The 13,081-nt window shown below is 42.2% G+C and overlaps 1 protein-coding gene across 3 annotated transcripts in view; it reads right to left on the minus strand.

Moving 5' to 3' along the window:
- Positions 1-13,081, minus strand: part of LOC126871701 (hemicentin-1-like) — a 103,381-nt gene that overhangs the window by 10,288 nt on the left and 80,012 nt on the right. For all 3 annotated transcript variants that reach the window (XM_050630794.1, XM_050630793.1, XM_050630792.1), the window contains exon 9: positions 4,145-4,275. In XM_050630794.1, coding sequence (XP_050486751.1) covers positions 4,145-4,275 — 131 coding nt within the window. The remainder of the gene's footprint in view (positions 1-4,144; positions 4,276-13,081) is intronic.

The raw sequence follows: 13,081 nt of genomic DNA on the forward strand, positions 1-13,081 counted from the left end.
GAGGCCGTAGATGGGTGGAAATTTCGGAAACTCGATTATTCCTGTTGCCTCGGGAACTTTATATGTATACGTTGTATATACCCACGGATGTCTCATGGCAACTAGACTATTTGAATATTTCGACGAAGCATCGTTAAAACCATAACTCGTTCGACTCGATTGATTTTTCCCGTTCCTAACGAAAAAACTTTCTGAATTCCTGTATTCGATAAATCGTATTTCTCGTTGTTACCCATTGCTAAATTCCAGCAAAGGCATTCCAGCAGAGAAAGGGAGAAGGGAGAGAGAGAGAGAGAGAGAGACGAAACGTAGTAAACTCTGGTTGTAAATTTGACAGGTTTCCATGCAAATCACCTTGGAATTAATACATACTCTATCCGAGTAGCGTCGAAACTAATTCGGCGTGTACGCTTGTTCCTGTTATCGGTTTTAACTAATTGTAAGTTCCGAATTGCAACTCGTCATTAATCGTGTTTAGTTCACGCGAATAAAAAGGTAACTAGATCGACAACTTTGGATGTGTTCAAACAGCGTGGAAACGTATTCGCGTAGAAATGGGGTAATTTTATCTTCGTATTAGCATACTTTCAAGATTTGATTGGAAGAATAAATAAAGATGCGAGACGATGTTGGCAGAGATAGAAGACCAAGACGGTGTGACGTTGTCAGAAACGTAATATGACGAGCGACGTACCCGTTTCATTCGGTTTCGTAGGAATATGCGGAAACTTGCACGTGCCAATTGTACGCCTCGCCTTCAACGCAAGAACTTGCGGAAGAACAACTCGAAACTATCTTGAATTGGAAAGCAATATGCCTTTCCACGTAACAGTTATCACAAGCGTTTGTGCATCGAAACGGAGTATGCACCGTCGAACGCACAACGTTTTATGCTATCTCGCGCTTTATGTACGTTCAATATTTGTAACGTTTCCCTTTTATCCCTTGTCGAAACATCGTAAAAACAATATAGTAAAGCTGCTTTACGAGCAAAGAAGTATCGTGCTGGTTTGCGAGGTACATATTCGAAACAATTCCTTTCTTCACGGTATGCCTTCATTTTACCTCGAATTCCTGTATTTTCATATAACGTAACGTGACTGCATTAGATGTTAAATATTCGCATTCATGTCAGAACAATAATACGTATTCGTGGCAAGCAAGGAATACATTTGCTTCCTTGCATTACAAACGGATGCCAGAAAAGCGGTAGACAAGAGCGATAACTCCTATTCTCGTGGAATATCTCGGCACGTGCGTCTTCCGGCCAACTTACCTACCGTATTCTTATCTGTCAGATTATGCATAAAGCATAAGCAAGCTTTCTTCATCCTTTGATTCCTTTCTCGGTGATACCTTTACTAATCTTAAAGAATTTTGCGACGTATGCATACAGATGCACTGAATGTTTCTTCGGAAACGGAACACGATACAACGACAATCCGTCGATCCAGATCTAATCAAGGTAGAATAATTGCGACGTACTAATATTTAAAACAGTAATCGGATTTTACAGCATCTCGTTTGATGCGCATTTACGTATATCGCGATGAAGGGTTCGCGATCGATTTCGATGCTATGGGAATTTTTCAAATCCATTCAAGAGAATTCGGATTTAAGAAACATGGAAATGATTTTAAAAAATCTCGTATATCGCGCCCTTGTTATTTAGATGCAGCGAGGATACGCGGTATACCGATCGACTTTATAAAGTTACATATTTGTACACATACATACACGCATGCATATATACGTGAAACACGACCAAATGTTGTCGAGTTTGATACCTGTGAAACTCGCGTATACCGTGAATGTAGTAAATAAAAAAGCATGGTTAACGTTATTTCCAAAATGTGGCTTTAGGAAAGTCTAGAAACGTCGCTATCGTTCGCTTCACGACGCGATGGTACTGCGACCGACCGATGAAAAGTCATCGCGGAACAAGCACGGTAACGTGCGGTGACATTGTGCGCGTAATGACATTTAACGCGTAGCATTGCGATAATACGAGCATCACACCGCAATGTAGCATAGGTAAATCGGTGGAAGGTTTGCCTTGGTATAACACGTCCGACGGATTTAGTTTCAGCCGCGCATCACAGCTCGGTCTGATCTGCCGTTGAACATATCACTGACAATGAGAAGCACGCACATCCGATCAACATCCGAACTAGTCTGGTTTCGCGTCTCTCTTCTTTCTCAATTTCCTCTTGAAAAGATGAGCGTAAATCGATTGCAGATCGCGAGCGTTGTTCGCAGAAGCGTGGTGTATTTATGTAGATGGCTGATTCACACCTTTACGTTGAAAACTCGAGGCGTCGTTAATTCCAACGAGGGCTTGTAACCGTGCTTGTATTTTCGACGTCAGATAAAAGCTTTTGTCGCGTCCATCGAATATTTTGATGAAAAGTCTGAAATTTTGATAACACTTGCGGCAATGCTAGATACGTGTCGTTCATTCGATGGGAAATTTTCATCGCACGGACGTTTTTACGCGAACATTTTTACGGATTGGTAAACCGGTTCTGCCCGGTGATTCGTGGGCAATTTATTGGTTTGGTTTTCGGACTGTGCGAGGGTGGAGGGTTACCGAATGGACGGGAAGTGACAACGGCAGCTCGTAAATTTACAATAATTTCGACAGAGTGCACACGAATGCACATACGGAGCCCGAACGCTTCGAGACGTTTGAAATTATCATTGCCATTCGCGAGTATTCTTCTCCGACGAAAACTCTTTCCCGAGACTTTTAAACTCTGTTACTTATTCACCGAATTTTTCTCTTACTTTCTTCTTCGACCCAGCATTGAATCATATTCCTTGGAAAGACGTCCTATTATTAAAACTTTTTCCCTCTGTTATCCGACTTCACGAACTTTCGATTATCCGAGTTCATTCGATCGTAATTCTTGCTATTAGTGCTCGAGAATATTAAGGGAGAATCGCACGCGTAACGTTAAATTAGGAAATGGTATCGTCATGTTTCGAAATTACACGCGAGTAAAACGAATATTTAGTATATTTTGAAGAAATTTCTGTTTTCGTGCTGCTCATGGATTCTTTCAACTTACTTCTTCAAATAAAAAATTGTTCTTTAGACGAGCGGAACAGGATCGCGATATCGCACGCGTCAGAAAGTTTCTTTTCGTTTCTTTCCTCTTTCTTTTGCTTTAACAGAGAAACGGCAGAAAAAACGATCCGAGAAATATCGTGCAGCCGACTTTGACAAGGATTAGCGTGACTGGTTGATCCGACACAGTTAGTTTTCCTATTTAGTTTAATTCCGCGTGGTTCTCGACGTTCGACGCAAACAGGCTCGCGCGAGATCACCGGAACTGGCGTCGCAAGCTCGAAATGCCGTCGTCGGAAGGGAGGGGTTTAGTACGATGCTTCCAGGATTCGCCGACCTCTTGGGAAAGCTCCGACCCGGCAGAGAAAATGATGGAAAGCATAATCCCCCTTAAGAGGCTTAACTCGACGATCCTCGAGTGACCGGAGATAACGCTCGAGCTTTCCAGGTGCGAGTCACGAATTTTTCAGGATATTTTTCGCGAGTCAAGACGAAAAGGAACGGCCAGGCCGCATAAGCGCCGTCGCGTCGCTTTCTTGCGGCCATGTTTCCTCTCGACGCGTTACTTACACACGCTTTAACACGTAACGTTGCGTCGCGTCGCTACGAATTTACGCTTCACTCCGTATGCAAACTAGGACCAACAACGTATCCGACGCGTCTATTCGAACTGTAGGTCGGGTCATTCTTTCGCCTTCCGTTATACCACGATTCTCTCGATTTTACGGACTTTATTGCGCGACAAAATTATTGCGTTGTTTTACGTTCTTGCATACATATCGCCTTTTTACGACAACACCATAGAAAGCAAATGCGAAGAGCAGTTTGTGCCGATCGGTTTAATTTCACTTCCGTGTCGATTCATCGAATAGCTTTTTCACAATATTTCTCAACTCTTTGTTTTTATTTTTGGCACGGCAGCGCAGCCCGATGTGTACGTTCTCGAGCGAACAACCAAAGTCTTTGCGGACCGTCGTCAAGTTCACGAGTTTCTTAGCTTTTTCGGTTTCCTCTCGGGAGAATATCGCGGATGTAATAGCGCAAGAACGAGAAACAACGATTGTTTGGACGTACCTCGTGAAACCATGTCAATCTGTAAGCTCTAGGATTCGCCCTAACGTTGCACTCGAAGTAAACGTCGTCGCCTTCCTTGATGTTCTTTGGATTCAACGAGGAGCCCATCTTCAGAGCGACGACAGGGGCAACTAAAAAACAGGAACGTGAACGTTAGAGTGGAACGAAAATTAGAACGGTTATCTTTTTTCGAGATCATCGCAAAGAAAGAAGAGAGCGATTGATCGCAACCGCAACCATGGTAACTGAAAATCTACGTTTGTCGCGCATCTGTCGCCATGGTATTTATGAATCAAGAGTTCATCGAAGCCACGGTGCAATAATATTCGGGCATTAGCGGGGCTCGTTTAATGAAATTTGCATTTTCGTTCACGCGAAATACGTCCAAGTGAACATCGAGTCGCGCCGGAGCGGAATCGAAACTCGAAACTACCGCGTAGTTAATAACGTCACACTCGAATTACGGGAAACGTTTTATCGCGCGTAGTTCCCAGCTCGATGAAAACCGTTATTGAACTTTGCGTGACTCACGATTCTCTGTATGCATCGATACTGTGCTTAATCGGTTCTACCATGTTGATGGGCGCATATCGAGGGTACGATAGTAACGAACGTAGCAAATATCAAAGAAGATCATTTTCATTTTCTTCCTTCGGCGATGATTTATCGAAAATTCATGTACGCGCATCTTGTGAATATTTTATTCTTTCTTTAGGAATACCAGTTCAACCAGTAGGTTCAACGAGAAAGTTTAATATCGATTGGAAGAAATCACGGGACTAGAAGTAACGAAGCAACAACGTCTTATATCTCTCACGTGATCGGTAATTCGGTCATGTAATAAATCGTAGATCGGCGCGCTTGTAGGAAGCTGTTTCGCATGCATTTACCTTACGCATACACGCGGCGAGACACAATGTGTACTTCAGTGTCGCAGCTCCAGCAGCACGATTTCAGATTCACAGAATACGTGCAGATGCATATAACTCTGACATTCTCTACGAACGACGTGTGCACAACCACGCATTTAAAGTTTACGCTAATCTTGGTTCCGCGAATCTTGTTCCGTGTCTCTACAGTCCCGGAGAGAATCGGTCGTGTACCCATTAAACAAATGCACCTATTTGGTTGCGGTTACTCCGAACGAGCTGTCACTCAACTATAGCTCGAATCATAATGATCACAGGGGTAGAGTTAATAGTTCGAATTATTCTTATAATCGCGTACAATTTTTTTATCTGCTACGAACGTACGTACGTATACGTAGGTATAGTTGGATAACATAAAAAACACAGCCAGGTGTACGTAACGCGTTGCTTGTTACGCAAATTCAACCCGCGTGGTTCTATCGTAAACGAACTACGAGGTCAGTCTCGGGTTAATTTTCATTAAGCACACGTATCTTATGGAAATTCATTGAGCAGGGTTCGTTTACGCGAGCGCAAAAAAGTCAACTCTACGACAGTGACCGTCCTTTGATGACACGCGCAATTAAAGAACAAACGAAGGGAATCCGAAATTGTTATCTCCCTTCTCAATTACTTGCTTGGAGAGAACGAGCGTTGTCGAAAAATTACCTGATGTCGTTGCGACTGTATATTCTCAAGTATAACGAAGTCTTGGGATTTTACAGAGAATCAAATAGCGAAAGTTACATTTTTATTGCGATATCGTTGATTTTATACGAGACAGATGTAACGTGGTTATTCCGGGTGACACGATAAGCCGCGATTATGCGTGTTTTTGCGGATAAAAATATTTCGTCATATTTTTGTCGCCAGACTATGAAAACTGACGCGTAAAATTGAAATCCGTTATTCCCGCTTGTCATTCTCTTTCCGAAATTAATACTCGTATTTATTTGTTTGATTCTATGTAATGACAGGATCGATCTATTCTCGGAGGTTTAATTTTAATCCAAGCTACGATTGTAAAGGGATTATAACGTGCAATCGAAAGAATACAGAGATGTGGTTTACGTACGAGTTGCTGCATGCGCGGCTTTAGATGCGTCCACCAACGACATCTTCGGTAGTTTCGACGCCAAGAGTTTGCCACGTTTTACGCTTCTCTCGTTTTTATTGGCTAGATATTGAAGATGCGAGGCAGAGAGAACGAGAGAACAGAGAGGAGAGAGAGAGAGAGAGAGAGAGAGAGGGAGAGAGAGGGAAAGTAAAGACAATGGTTTATTGCAAACGGCTGTCACAGAGGCAAGCTTGGCACTCGAAATGTAGTCATTATTCGTCTTAACACCCTGCAGAGTTTGCGAAGGTTTCTCTTGGCCGGATTCGATTCATCAAAGCCGGTGCCAGACGAAACGTTCTGATAAAGAGTATGTGCGAGGAACTGGAGGGAAATAGGGTTTCGCAGCGAGAGAAATAAAGACGAAGAAGCAAAGAAGGGGCATAAGAAACGCGGAGAGTATTAAACGCGTTTCAAAGAAGTGAAATAGATCGCTCATATCGTAGACAAATCGATGTATCGGACGAAATACAGACAAAGTTGCTGGTCGCCGCGTGTGTTTGATCCAAAGTTTCGATCGTGCCAATGATATATACCGTGGTTACATGCATGTATTCGTGGCTGACACAGTTTTGCTCTTTTAGCCTCCCGAATAAACAACGGGCCGAATGTCATCGAGAGAGACTCGAAGAAGCGTCCTGGACGAATTCTCAGAGGGAGAAGTTTAGCAACAGTTGATGCGACGGGTTATTCTGTAAAGTTTCGTGGGTATTGTAATTGTTGCGATTGCGAATATTATACGTACATACGCATTTACATTTCCTCTATTTCCTTTGCTAAATGTCGAGAGTCGTGAGTAACGTTTCGCATGTCACACTCGCCTTACCTATAACGAAACGAGTGACGAGAAGAAGCAACCGTTCGAATGAAAGAAGAAAACAAAAATGCGAGATAGGACGCAGGCAGACAGGCACGGATTGGTCCCGAACTATCGGCCTGTACGAGAGGTCACTTCGCGATATGAATTCTGCAGCGTTCGCCGATGGATGGACTTGATATCGTCGACCGGAATTCTCTTGGTTGCTCGGTTGTCTCATCACGCGATGAATCTGATTGATATTGGCGCCTTAGTGTGCTTTGTGAAATTTTCGAAAAGTCTGCTCGATGGAACACGCGTTATCCGATCGAGAATGAATACGTGGCCCTGAAAGCTAGACCGAGACTACGTGTCCTGCAGATCCAACGGATCCTTTCCTGATCCTCGGGAAACGTGTGGAAACCAGCCGCCGACGAAATTGCTGATATTCCACCGATAACGACGAGTGTAATTTTGTATGGTACGGTTCTTTCGTTTTCGTTCGATGAAAAAAAAAAAAAATTGTAATATCGCGTCGAAGCCTAGATGGTTACGGATCGATTAGAACGAGGCACGGTATTGAATTTCTTTGCGTCGAAATGATCTTAAGAAAACGGAAAATGTTTCAATGGTTCGAATCGGATCGAATCGATTCGTAAAGAAAGAAGAATTCTGTCTTTCCTTAAGACTCTATCCCGCAGGGGAAGATTACGTGTCGGCCGAGTGTCGACGAGTGGAGGGATCGCAGGTCATCGGCAGAAAGTATCAAGTTGAATCGGGTTGCCAAACGAGAAGATTTCACCAGTGAATCTTCTTGAAATATGTATTTGTTCGCATCTGTTCAACTTGACTTCCTGCATTAATTAAACAACATTCGATTAAAATCCACCTGGTGGAACGGTGAATAGAGAGTAACGTACACGAGGAAAATGCAACGCGTTAAAGAAGATACTCGTGTGCAATATAAGCATGGGTTTTAAAGCCGTGCTTTAACGGCTCCAGTGCTTCTGGAACGCGTCATTACGGTACGGTACATAAAAACCAACGTAATCCATGTAGTTGTCTTGGTTAATTGGGTCGTCTCCTGACCGTCTCAGCCGTAAATTTCTAACTCTAGACTCGTGGAAAATTGCACCATAGTTTATGCACCGATTTTAAAAAGATGTTGTTTCATCAAAGTATTAACGCGGAGTTTTGGATTATAAATGAAGTTGCGTATATGCACATAGACGCGAAGCATCGGTCATTACGCTCGTTACGCTCGTTTTTCTATCTAAAATGATGTCCGGTTCTCTGTTGACGTTTCGTGGCTCGTTACGGCCGAGCCATCAGTCATCTCATCGGTCATGGCACGCACAGAACCTCCTACGAAACTTTTGAAACTTTGCAATACGTACGGAATTAGTCTAGGCACGTCTATTAGTCACGCAAGCACCGTGCGACACCTGTCGAATTAGTAACGTTTTTAGAATTCTCGAATTAAGTGGAATTCTTTAACGAAATTCGATTCGACTACACGTACCCACGTGACGTAGAGATTGTCTCCATCTTGAACAGTCATTGGGAGAAATGAAAGCAGCGTGAATCGCGCTCTTTCATTTGAGAAGATTGTAAAATGAAAATATTGCTGTTCTCGGCAACGATACTATGAATTTTAATTAAATTTCGAATCTCGGTTGCACTAGGAACGCAGGCCGTTAATGTCCGCCGATATCGTGAAATTGACAGAGTTGGAATTTAGAGTTTGGTCGATCGGGGTGAACGGCGAAGCTTAACGATTCAGGGAACGCGAAATTTCCTCGGCGGTATTTTGCAGGTATCGAATCGTCAGATAGCGGGACGATCCGAAACGAAGCCATTTAGCTGTGCGAATAATGGGATTCGATAATGGCTTTTCAACGTACGGAGACAATGCCACGATTTATCGTTCCTAGTCGGCATTCTCGTCCTCGACGACGTCAACGTGGGGTTTCAACATTTCTTCTTTTACGGTACAGTTACCGGCTGAAGTGATTACGTTTCAACCGTGAATTCAACACTTTTTAAATTTGCAATTGACACGTTCGAAAATTCGAAACTTGTAAATTCAAGAATTCTGAATTTCAAAGATTCAAGTATGGAGATGTTGAGGAGAAGATTGTATTTATAGTTTCGTTCAGATTGTAACGAAGCTTGCTCCTCGACGAAGCTAATTAACGTTCCCTGTTATAGAAGTAACAAGTTACGATAGAAGCAAGCTGGAACGAATGATCGGGTAACCTTCGAACAAGAGATGAAGAAGCGGGTAAATCGTGTAAGCAAATACGTTAACGAACGACGATCAGGTAATATTTTTCCAAGTTATATTTCGAAGGCCGAAGACGTATTGGATTTGGATTATACACATAATACCCGGGAGAATATAGTTAATTTTCCTGTTTGCCTTTGGTGGATCGTTATGATTGGATATAAGAGTAAATTCCAGCCGGTGAATCGCAATGATCTTGTTAAATCCGTTTTCTTTTTGTTCATCGAAAGTTGAGCACTCCCTGTAAGTTCTTGTCCGGCAGGTTGGATTATCTGGACGAGTTACGTTGGTTTGGGTTACTGCTTTGGCCCTCGGTACTATCGGTCGTAAATCACTAGATTCGTAGGTATTCGTAAATTGGCCACTCGACCGCAATATCGATACTACGAAGTCGAAGCACGAGCAAGCTCGGACCGCAAAATTGCCAAACCAGGTAGCAGATTTCCAGCGAGCCACGTTGGTGCAGATAACGATTCGACAGATATCGTTTACGAACTGTGCATTAATTAATTAATTAATCACGATGGTAAAGCAGTACCGACGTAAACGTGTTTCTAAGATCCTGGGACAACTTACTGGCAACGTAGCTGTCGTTAAATTCTAATTTGTGTCTACACCATTATCGATGTTTCTGCACAACTTACGCGCTCGATTTATCGCGTTTCTTCTTAATCAGTTGCTAAATAAAGCGGATTTTAGAAACGATTATCTAGTCAGCAGATAACGGGGAATTTACCAAAGTTGTACGAGCATGAAGAAGGTAGAAAACTTGTAGTTTTTATAGCATACGTTTTGCGGTAGCCTCTAACTCTTGCTCTCACTACTAGACAGCAGAGATTCTTCAGCTAAAATAAACTTGCCACTTTGGACGGTACTTACGAGCGATACGAGCAGAGACATCAAGAAGTCATCTTGAGATCGTAGTATCAAGCCTAAAAGCTACCTAGTCGTTCTTATTGCTTGTAAAACGCTACATCGGATGCCTCGTGAAAGTCCCGTAAAGTTACTTCCCGACAAGAGAACTTCCGGTACTGTAGCACCTGTCAAATTTCTCTCCTATTCAAGTGCGGCCAGACAGGCGTATTTTTTACTTGTCGTGAGATACACTGACATTTGCAGTTTGTTAAATTTCCATGTTGTTATTTCGATCTCTCGACTGTTCTCGATGAGTTTTCATCCGTTCTTTGGTCTTTTCCTGGAAATCGCCCAATTGTTGGGAAAGTTGCTTTACGCATATGCCTTCGGTCTTTTCCCATTTCGTTGGACGCAAAGAATCCGTGAACGGAATGGAGCGGAGAAACCAGCGTGAAGAGTATCTTGAAAACATGTTGAGTAAATAATTCGATCAACGTCAAAGCAGGGACGGTTGTTTCGCTTTGCGGCTGGCAACAGGATCGTCATTCGATGATGGAGGTGAATGGTGGAACGTGATAAAGCGTGTAGACAAAGAAGGGATGAGGTGGACGACCGAGGATATGGGAAGCTCGTATCGATCGATTTTACGCATTTCCGTAAAAGCATTCGTAATGACGTTGCTGACTGTGTGTGAACAAAAGTGGCGTACAGTTATAGCGTCATGGTGCAACAACTATAAACAAAACCAAGAGACCACCAAGCCAAGTTCGTAGCAGGGATATTCAGAGCTAACGTTCCATTGTATTGTAGTCGTAATCGACGGAGTATCGGGATATTTACCATGGTGTACGTTGGTGGCTTTACAATTCTCAATCGAAAGATTTATTAGGACGAATGAATCGGAGGACAATGAAAAATCGTCAGAGGGAACTTCCATACAGTGACGTTTTATTGTTTATTTATGAAAAATATTGGGCTACGATGAAATCGTAAATCGAATTCTCGGATTTGTACTTCGAAAGACCAGTTCAAACGTACGAGACACATCCGCGTATAAGATGAATTTGTCACATGCGATCTCCATAATAGCTCTATCGTAATTTTTTGTAGCGTTTCCTTTACTTTTCATCGATCGTAAAATAGACTTTTGTCTCTCTGGATATTCGTTGAACTGACTGTATCGAATAATCCATCGTTCACCGAATTTATCGACCGATTTCGTCTGTCGGAATTGTCAGACTTTCCGGTAGTTCTTCGAGGTTTCATTCTCTCCATGTTTTTTTATTACCAATCCTCGCAACTTCGGTGTAGAACGTCACGCTGAAAACGATCTCCGAAGTTGCCATACATTCACTTCTAACCGTTGAATAAGATCGTTATCCACTCGTAAACTTTCAACGACGAATTTCCAAGTATGTAAATCGGCTACACGACCAATAACGAATAGAACTTTAAAGATCTTGCTCGAGGTACACATATCGTAAGGGACAGAGAAAGAGGGACAGAAATAGAAAGGAAGAACCGGAGAGTAGTTGATTCGAGCGTTAGCAGAAGATCGAAATTCAGTCCACAAATAAACTATTCGTAAATATTCATAAGAGTTCTCCCGGAATTCGTTATAGTTTCTCGAGAGAGAATGCAGTCTCCCTCAAGTAATTAAGGCAATTAACATGCGAGCTGAGAAAGAAGCCACGGAGAAGCTGTGAGATATAGACACGGATATAGCATTTCGGTCTCCAGTGTCGCACTTATTAATATGCTCCTCAATTTTTGCAAAATTTTTTGAAAATTGTATATACCATTGCATGAATGCGATTTCACAAGGTATTCGTTTCAAGCTTTTGAGAATCGAATTTTATCAAAAATACAAGGAAATACGGATAATAAATGTGCAATGAAAATAAATGTCTGTAGGATGAAATTGCATGCATTTTAGATATACGTATAATAATTTTTGAAACGCCTTTTTTATATTTTTGCGTGATCTTAGAGATTTCGCTTTCGAGTACATACAAGAGATATCGTAAAGTTTCCGTATCTTCCGATTTTTATTCAGAGTTTCGATATTTTTCAAGCAACAGGAGGATCGTCGTTGCTCATAATCCTATATTTTTGCCAATATATTTGGCGTGTGATCTTTTTGCACGTTTTTCTGCTGTAACCGTTTATCTTTTCCTAAAGCGAGCTGATCTCGTTTATCATTTTTTATCGCAAATTAAAAATGTAGCCGCTTCGTACACGCGTCATCGCTTTTAACGATATCGAGGCTATTGATTTACGGGGGCACGAACTACGCGTAACGAGCATCTACACTAAAACATTTACATTCTAGTAGTAGTCACGACAATCGAATATTACGCATTAGATCGCTAATAATCGTCGTTCCTGTGCGCAAGTCGCATCAAATCATGCGCTGTACATTAATTATGCTGACAATGCTTTTAACGAGCCGTATTTCCACGCGTTGTCATCACTAGAATGTCTTGTCCCTTCCAATTTCGTATCTCAAAGGGGAAGTACACCTTCGTAGACCAGCACCTGTATCAGCCACGTTATGTTTGTTGCACAGCTATTCGAGCCAGAGATTGTTTATTCGTGGATAGTACTAAGCACGAGTTATACAATAGACAGTTTAACGCGTTTTAAAATAAAATTCCAAAATCAGTGGAATCAGCTTCGGAATCGATCTTCTTTTTTCCGATACTCCAAGATAGGATGGAGAAGCAGGGAGCAATATTCTATTTTCTCGGGTTGAAACAATTATTCTGTATCCATTTAAATCTCGTCGATGGATCCATCCTTCGTCGGGACGCGTCGATTGAACGAGCTGTTGCAAATCTATAGTTTTCTCCTACGTTCGTCGTATTTGTCGTATATCTAGATAACACATACGCCGAACACCTTCAAGTTTAATTCTATTTAACGCGTTGAAAGAAGAGCAAGAAACAATGGGTTCGCACCGTTCGATTCTAGAAGA

This window comes from Bombus huntii, chromosome 12 (genome assembly GCF_024542735.1).
Source record: "Bombus huntii isolate Logan2020A chromosome 12, iyBomHunt1.1, whole genome shotgun sequence".
Classification (NCBI taxonomy): domain Eukaryota; kingdom Metazoa; phylum Arthropoda; class Insecta; order Hymenoptera; family Apidae; genus Bombus; species Bombus huntii.